This window comes from Porites lutea, chromosome 9 (genome assembly GCF_958299795.1).
Source record: "Porites lutea chromosome 9, jaPorLute2.1, whole genome shotgun sequence".
In the NCBI taxonomy this organism is placed as follows: Eukaryota; Metazoa; Cnidaria; class Anthozoa; order Scleractinia; family Poritidae; genus Porites; species Porites lutea.
In genome coordinates, this window is record NC_133209.1 from 2,658,594 (window position 1) to 2,668,210 (window position 9,617).

The window sequence follows — 9,617 nt, forward strand, 5'->3', positions numbered from 1 at the left end:
GAAAATTCGCTCCCAAGTTCACTCGGCCCTGCACCCACGCATGGTTACGAAGCGAGTCGAGGGGTAGTACTTGGTGTAAGACTGCCCAAAATGTCCCGGGCCACCGCCCATACTGTTAGTACTGTAGTAGTACCTATGGTACCCGCAGGAGCTGTGTAGTAGCTGTAGTAGCTGTAGTAGCCCTGTAGTACCTATAGTAGCCGTAGTAGATGTAGTAGCTGTAGTAGCTGTAGTAGTAGTTGTAGTACCTGTAGTAGCTGTAGTAGCTGTAGTAGTTGTAGTACCTGTAGTAGCTGTACTAGCTGTAGTAGCCCTGTAGTACCTGTAGTAGCCCTGTAGTACCTGTAGTAGCTGTAGTACCTGTAGTACCTGTAGTACGTGTAGTAGCTGTAGTACGTGTAGTAGCCGTAGTACCTGTAGTAGCTGTAGTACCTATAGTAGCTGTAGTAGCTGTAGTAGCTGTAGTACCTGTAGTAGCTGTAGTAGCTGTAGTAGCTGTAGTACCTATAGTACCTGTAGTAGCTGGAGTAGCTGTAGTACCTGTAGTAGCTGTAGTAGCTGTAGTAGCTGTAGTAGCTGTAGTACCTGTAGTACCTGTAGTACCTGTAGTAGTTGTAGTACCTGTAGTAGGTGTAGTAGCTGTAGTAGCTGTAGTACCTGTAGTACCTGTAGTACTTGTAGTACGTGTAGTAGCTGTAGTAGGTGTAGTAGCTGTAGTAGCTGTAGTAGCTGTAGTAGGTGTAGTAGCTGTAGTAGGTGTAGTACCTGTAGTAGGTGTAGTAGCTGTAGTACGTGTAGTACCTCTAGTAGGTGTAGTAGCTGTAGTACCTGTAGTACCTGTAGTAGCTGTAGTACCTATAGTACCTGTAGTACCTGTAGTACCTGTAGTAGCTGTAGTAGCTGTAGTAGCTGTAGTACCTATAGTACCTGTAGTAGCTGTAGTAGCTGTAGTAGCTGTAGTACCTGTAGTAGTTGTAGTACCTGTAGTAGGTGTAGTAGCTGTAGTAGCTGTAGTACCTGTAGTATCTGTAGTACGTGTAGTAGCTGTAGTACGTGTAGTAGCTGTAGTACGTGTAGTACTTGTAGTAGGTGTAGTACCTGTAGCAGGTGTAGTACCTGTAGCAGGTGTAGTAGCTGTAGTAGCTGTAGTATCTGTAGTAGGTGTAGTAGCTGTAGTAGCTGTAGTAGCTGTAGTAGCTGTAGTACCTGTAGTACCTGTAGCAGGTGTAGTACCTGTAGCAGCTGTAGTAGCTGTAGTAGCTGTAGTATCTGTAGTAGGTGTAGTAGCTGTAGTACCTATAGTACCTGTAGTAGCTGTAGTAGCTGTAGTACCTGTAGTACCTGTAGTAGTTGTAGTACCTGTAGTAGGTGTAGTAGCTGTAGTAGCTGTAGTAGCTGTAGTACCTGTAGTACCTGTAGTACGTGTAGTAGCTGTAGTACGTGTAGTAGCTGTAGTACGTGTAGTACTTGTAGTAGGTGTAGTACCTGTAGCAGGTGTAGTACCTGTAGCAGGTGTAGTAGCTGTAGTAGCTGTAGTATCTGTAGTAGGTGTAGTAGCTGTAGTAGCTGTAGTAGGTGTAGTACCTGTAGTACCTGTAGTATCTGTAGTACGTGTAGTAGGTGTAGTAGCTGTAGTAGGTTTAATAGGTGTAGTACCCGTAGTACCTGTAGTATCTGTAGCAGTTGTAGTATCTGTAGCTGTGGTATCTGGAGTAGCTGTAGCAGCCTTAGTAGGGGCGTCCAGTGGTGTAAGGAATTGTAAAGATTCCTTTCTACCTTCCAGCAAATTTTCCAAGCATTTATATCGACTAGTCTCACTTTAGTCAATCGACCAAACTTGGATAATTATTAGGCGTAAGGCAGTGAAACCGAGTCCATACTCAAAGGGATTGATATAAACTAATGGGCGAGAGAATATATAGAATATAAACGTAGGTATGTGAGTCCTGAATGGAACCTTCTACAAAGTACAAAAGACGATTTGCACAAGCTTATGAAAGGAACATCAAGGTTCACACACATTTGATGAAGTTAGTGATATATAGGAATATTTTTCTACCTTTTATATTTTTACGCGGCCTATCTTGTTCTTACGACTGTGGTGTCCCATGCTCAATTGCACAAAATTGACCCGGCGAGGCTACCAGGGGCACCCAAAGACAATTTTCTGATAAATATCTGTTCGAAGAAGCAAATATTGCCAAGAATTTTCTTTTGCTTGAGAAAGACTAAAAATTCCTAGATGGACCTTCCATTCATTTACAATTTTCGATGCTTTATACCTAATAAATTCCCTACGAATTCTGATTTTTAATGTTTCAAAATCAGTTCCCAGGTTACAATATTTTTGTTAAAAAATGGTCACCTAAGTTTTTTTTGGATTCTAAAATGTGATGGGGAGAGGTAACCAGAAAAATCCTCACTTGCGTAAATCGTTAAATTGCATTAAACTCGACCAAAGGTGAAGAAATGTAAGAATAAGAAATCACACCATAATAAAAGACGTTAACGAAGCCACCTTTAAATCACTTTTCCCTGTCTATATCAAAGCCGTTGATCCTTAGGTATATTATGGTACAACTGTATCTATTGGTTGAGATTTGAGGCACTTTCGGGATATAAAAGTTCAGCTATTCCACACTTGGTAGTATTGTTCGGCTAGAGTGGTGTACTATGTTGAAAGACAAGCCCTGTTGGTGGGTTCCCTAGTATTAACATGCGCAAAGATGTAGTTCAAGAGGGTCCAGTGGTGCCTAACCCTGACCCAAAAGAATGACATATCTTTGTTTCCCGCAACCAATTATGAAAGACCTTCCGAGCAGCTCCTACAATACTCGTTCATGACATCACCCATTATTATAACCAGTTAAAAAAGTAAGTTCCAGCAAACAAAATAAGTGAGTTCCTCCATATGTAGTGGGCGTCTATCTTATACAATAGGAATATTGGCTTGCCCGCTCTATACCCACCTGATTGACTCATGTAGAGACTATTACGTGTTCAAACTGAAGGCGAGCAAGTTTAATAGAGCGCTACACCTCTGTTAGCGATTGATGAAGTAGAGAAAGTCCAGCGCTGCGCTGCGACTGCCCTCTGAATTTTTGGCATTGCTTGTGTCTTGGGTGTCTTGTCATCTTATTACATTGCCTTCCGATCCAGCCCAGATCTAGTTTCCAGTCCTGTTTTTGGGTGCTTGGCCACTATATTTCGCGTTATACTACGCATTAAAAATGTTTTTACAAGCTTAATTACATCAATTCCGTCCAGTGAATGCCTTTAGTTGTAAAAAATGTCCAAGTTTGAAAAGACAATGGTGTCATCGGAAAACTGTTATAAGCCACCTTAAATCGACAATGATAACTAATATAAAAGAGAAGGCCCTTCAGGCGTTTTCTAGTACTCGGAAGCAGACACGACAGTTCTTAATAAACTTAATCTTCATACCGCATCCCAAATTCTTGACACAATCATATTCACTGGATATCCCCCATGTTAAGGGGTAAGGTAAGGGTAAGGTAAGGTAAGGTAAGGTAAGGGGGATGTGCACCGAGCAAGATTTTAAAAGTGGGATAGTTCCCCAATAGAAAAAAAAATCACCTCAAACTCTTTAAACGTTATTTACAAGTAAACAATAAGGCCTCTAACATAGCTTGCCGAGCTGAACTTGGTAGATTGCCGCTGCTTATCCCGAGAAATCAAAACATTATGAACTATTTTGTTTATCGAACCACCAACGATAAGGACTCTATAGTCAAATAGTCTTTCCTTATGTCAAAGAATCTACATTCTATGAATAATTCCGGATATTATTGCAAATTCATAAACATGTTTGAACAATACAATCTCATCAGTTTAGATACAGAATCTTTAGATAATGATAAAATTGGACGATATACCACAGAAATGAGAGAGAAATATCCGGTATCTTTTTTGCGACACAGTCTTGAAAATTAAAAAAAAATTTGAATTTTATAAAACTTTTAAAGATGAATATTCTACAACTGATTATCTCTACCAGGTAAGACATTATGATAAATGACAACATTTTGGTTAAGTTTAAAATAAGTAATCACAAACTTCTGATTGTACAAGGTCGATACCAAATAGATCATTTGTCAAGAGAACATAGATCAGGTAGACGATAAAATTCATTTCTTCTACCAGAAAAAAAAAACAACAACACAGTACAGAGACAGGCATTCATTAATCAAATCAATCGAATAACACCGGACTTTGACAAGAAATCATCTCCAGAAAGCATGAAACTGATAAAGGATTCGAAGAACCATGATGTAAACGAGTTAGTTATGGAGTTTATTTCCTCCTGTATGAAAATACATGATTCAATGTTAGTAATGCAGTTTTTTTTTTTTGGTTCATTACTGGTGTTGTTTGTTTTATATTTCGATTGTAATAGGTATGCTTTTGCAATACTGTACAATGATGCGGTCATGCAAAACTATTACTATACTACACCTACCACACGTACTACAAATACTACAGATACTACAGGTAGTACACATGCTACAGGTACTACACCTACTACAGATACTACTGATACTACACCTACTACAGCAACTACAGCTTCTACACGTACTACATCTACTACACCTACTACAGGTACTACAGGTACTACAGGTACTATAGGTACTACAGGTACTACAGCGACTACACCTACTACAGACACTACAGATACTACAGGTACTACACCTACTACAGGTACTACAGGTACTACAGGTACTATAGGTACTACAGCTACTACAGGTACTACAGCTACTACAGCTACTACACGTACTACAGGTACTACAGCTACTACAGCTACTACACGTACTACAACTACTACAGCTACTACAGGTACTACAACTACTACAGCTACTACGGGTACTACAGGTACTAAAGCTACTACGGCTAGTACAGGTACTAAAGCTACTACAGCTACTACACGTACTACAGGTACTACAGGTACTACAGCTACTACAGGTACTACAACTACTACGGCTACTACAGGTACTACAGGTACTACAGCTACTACAGGTACTACAGGTACTACAGCTACTACAGCTACTACAGGTACTATAGGTACTATAGGTACTACAGCTACTACAGGTACTACGGCTCCTACACGTACTACAGCTACTACAGCTACTACAGCTACTACAGGTACTATAGGTACTATAGGTACTATAGGTACTACAGCTACTACAGCTACTACAGGTACTACAGGTACTATAGGTACTATAGGTACTACAGCTACTACAGGTACTACGGCTACTACACGTACTACAGCTACTACAGCTACTACAGCTACTACAGCTACTACAGCTACTACAGCTACTACAGGTACTACAGGTACTATAGGTACTATAGGTACTACAGCTACTACAGCTACTACAGGTACTATAGGTACTCTAGGTACTACAGCTACTACAGCTACTACAGGTACTACAACTACTACTACAGCTACTACAGGTACTACACGTACTACAGGTACTACAGCTACTACAGGTACTACAGGTACTACAGCTACTACAGGTACTACAGGTACTATAGGTACTATAGGTACTACAGCTACTACAGGTACTATAGGTACTATAGGTACTACAGCTACTACAGGTACTACAACTACTACTACAGCTACTACAGGTACTACACGTACTACAGCTACTACACGTACTACATGTACTACAGCTACTACAGCTACTACAGCTACTACAGCTACTACAGCTACTACAGGTACTACAGCTACTACAGGTACTACAGGGCTACTACAGGTACTACAGGGCTACTACAGCTAGTACAGCTACTACAGGTACTACAGCTACTACAGCTACTACAGCTACTACAGCTACTACAGGTACTACAACTACTACTACAGCTACTACAGGTACTACAGCTACCACAGGTACTACAGCTACCACAGGTACTACACAGCTCCTGCGGGTACCATAGGTACTACTACAGTACTAACAGTATGGGCGGTGGCCCGGGACATTTTGGGCAGTCTTACACCAAGTACTACCCGAGTCGAGCCATCAAAGGGTTTTGTCTCGTTGTTATGGTGGCAAAATTTCTGGATCTCAACAAAAAGTGGTCATGCAACAGATGCCAATATGGCAGAAGAAAAACGAAAAAATTGACATGTATGACAGTTCCCGTGCATGATGATTTCTAGCCTGCGTAGCAGGCGCTTGGAAGTGGTGGGCACAAGAAAAAACGGGCGCGCGAGAAGGGGTCTCACCCCTCGCGTGTCTCCCTCACGCGCGCCCGTTCTCTCTTTCGCTCACTTCTTCCAAGCGCCTGCTACGCAGGCTCGATGGTTTCAATCAGGAACAAAACGGAAGCCCGTGACTTTTCTCTCATCGTTTGACAATGCAAATGGCCATCTCTGAGTCATCTCTGTCAAGCAAGATTGTTGAGATCCAGAAATTTGGCTACGATTGTGACGTGACGTCACACTTCTCCCCTCCATTGTCCGAATTACAGAAGTGTCCATACATGAGTAGGGACAAGAGTCATAACTCATTTTTGATATATTTCTAACTGAAACACTGCCCATTAAGAGGAGAGGTTCGATTGTTAGCGGCAATATGTATATATTTTTTGCAGCACCAGTTATTCCAGTGTTTCGCTGGACTATATCAATCATTCGTTATGTAGTACAATCCACGGGGGAATCGCGAAATCGGCTGAGTAATTTGGGAGGGGACGTGCCGCTGGGACTGTGGGGCTCTTGACCGTAACTTATTCGATCACCTTTTATTTCTACTATATTTTAGACCTGTTACTGTAAGCCTAAGGACCAAAAAATGCCTACGCTATCCTAGATTAACCAGAAACTCCCAATCTTCATACCACTGATCAGTTTCCCATAAACGGGCATGCCTGGGACGGGGAACCGGGGGGGGCACGACACCCTACACCTTCGTTTCTTTCGGGCACCTTTCTAACATATGCGGAGTCCCCTAGTTTCGCGTAGTAGCTTGTTATTGCCTTCGGGCAGACGTTTCCTATTTGCTTTGTTGCACGCGGAAAAGGGACCTTTTCCGCGTGCAACAAGGGAAATAGGAAACGTCTGCACGCAGGCAACCTTGTTAGCGACGCGAGCGACTTGACAAATGCTAAAACCATGCCAAAAATAAACCTTGCCTCGCAGAGAAATGACACGCTTAACTAGGCGAATATCATCTGATTTTTCATACCCTATCCAGGCGAAATTACTTGAAACTCACGCAACATATACGGCACCTGTCAAGAGAGTATTTTCCCCTCCTGATTTCCCTTAATGCAGTGCCCCCTATACTCAGTTTTAGCCAAAATCGTAGGGTGCTGACAGAGGGTGTTTTGCACCCGCTTGACGGGATTCTTTGTTTACGGTGAAATTCGAAAATGTTCCAGGGCAGTCAAAGCTTGTTAACCGAATAACAGCATTTGTTTATATATACTCGGAAATAAACCGTATTTTTTTCAGAGGAGGAAATGGAATTTAAGAAGGTTTATTATAAAGTCATTTGTTTATGCTTTTCTTCTAAATTCCCGCGAGAATTACTGCAACCTGTGATTGGTAAACAGGTAAACGCTGATTGGTGGAGCCGAAATCTCCAAAGATTGAAAGCAGAAGGCAGAGTACATGATCAGGCAGTTCTTCTATGGCATGTTTAGGAGTTGGTGAGTTTATTTCCGACAATGTTAAAAAAAAAACAACTTAATTCTACATCGCTCTTACGTTTTATAGAATTGTCAGTACATAGGTCCGTGCATTTTGACATCATTGATTGCATCATACTAATTTTGTTCTCGTTTGTTTAGCACGTGGTTTAATAGCAAGTGATCAATCTACGATGGCGAAGCTGTACGTGTTACTGGGGCTTCTCTGTGCGATCACTTCATCGTTGGCCGTAACAGACAGTGAGATTGAAGAGTTTTTGGATGTCTGCATCGACTCGAAGCACCATAAAGAGAAACCAGGGCCCGAAGCTGATGTGTTTAATCAGACTTTCCACTGCACGCCGTGGAAGAACCACGCGTGCTGCACGGCGAACACGACGTTTAATATCAAAAAAGACGGCGTGTTCTCTCTGTACCGCATGCATTGGGATCAGTGTAACACAACCATGTCACCGAAGTGCCGCCGATTCTTCGAAGTGGATACATGCATGTATGAATGCTCTCCATACATGAACCCCTGGATTGCGCGTGACACTGTGTCGAAGGTAACGCGAAAGGAACGCTTTCAAAATGTTCCTATGTGCAGCGAAGATTGTGATGCGTGGTTCGAAGCTTGCAAAGATGACTCCACCTGCTCGGATAACTGGGGGGATCAGAAAACTTGGAACTGGACGAAGCAAGGAAACATGTGTAAGAAGCCATGCAAGACCTTCAAAGAATACTATGGTGATGCGAAAACGTTCTGCAATAGGCTGTTTAACTACTCGTGGAAATACACCGAAGGCGTCAAAGGTGAAGATTGCATGACTCTGTGGCCAAATGGTACAACAAACATCAACAGAAAGGTTGCTGAGAAAAGAGCTAGAGAGATAATTTTGACAAGGTCTTCAGCATCCAAGCTAGCCTCAGGCTTCAGCGCATTAATTTTACTGATAGCTGCTACAGTGTACTTGATTTAAATTGCATAAACATCTCCAAGCAAATGAATTGTGTGACTTGATGGTTGATCATGTTTTTCTGTGACTTCAAATCCATTGTTAAACGTGCATAATTACTTGTATAATTCATTTATTTGTGACATTTATTCAAAAGGATTTTTTGGCATAAAGCCTAACTTTTTTGCAAAAAATCACCATACAATTTTAAATTTGTGTTACGTAATCACATTCTTTGCATGCTCGACGTTTCTTGCTGATAGTCGGCTTTGATCTTCCAAGCCCAACTATGCATTATTAAAGCTTAAGTTTGTTTCAGCAGTTGATCTTTGAGTATAAAGTATAACATTGGTGTAAAAAAATAAAGAATGGAAACAATTGATCTTGGATGTTAATTTTTCTGAAAATAAAATCTGGCAAGCCAAGTGGGGGGTATGCCTGGGATATGGTGACCGGATGGTGCAAACAATTTTTTAGAGAGAAGATTTTGGCTTCATTTTTGGGTAGTGTAATTTGTTCAGGAATTTTCTTAGGTATTCAAAAATAGGAAGATTTGCTGTCAAAACTGGTTATGGTATATGCACATTAGTTGTTTTTCATTGGTTGTTTTAACATTTGCGAATTGTGTTACATTACACTGTTTCCAACCTTGAAGCCCTTGTGAGGATTTTAATGGGTTAAAAACTGACTCGTCCCCAGTCGTCTCTAAGTTGTTTCTGCTCATTAATTATTTACTAGGGAAGCACTTGGGTTAGATGTAGAGCCCCTAATAATTATGTGAATCACGCTTATCCTCTTCTATGATGGACCCTTCTCATTAATTGACTAGTTACTTACTACATAGCTGAGGGGAGACACAATTTCTCTTCAAGCCATGAAAAAAATTTAAAAAATGAGTGAAGCGAATAAGTCAAATATTTTTCAACATGAAAAGAAATGTCATATCTCTAAGCAACCATGTAATGTTCTTTTATTTTTTAAATACTTATAAAAAACAAAATATATATTTTTTGCTGC

At 41.0% G+C, this 9,617-nt stretch overlaps 1 protein-coding gene across 1 annotated transcript; it reads left to right on the top strand.

Annotated features, from left to right (window-relative positions):
* The first annotated feature begins 7,605 nt into the window (after window positions 1-7,605).
* Window positions 7,606-8,980, top strand: LOC140947201 (folate receptor gamma-like). Its single transcript, XM_073396264.1, has 2 exons — window positions 7,606-7,665; window positions 7,807-8,980. The coding sequence occupies exons 1-2, from the start codon at window positions 7,647-7,649 to the stop codon at window positions 8,622-8,624; spliced, it is 837 nt and encodes a 278-aa protein (XP_073252365.1). The 5' UTR covers window positions 7,606-7,646; the 3' UTR covers window positions 8,625-8,980.
* Window positions 8,981-9,617: the final 637 nt, after the last annotated feature.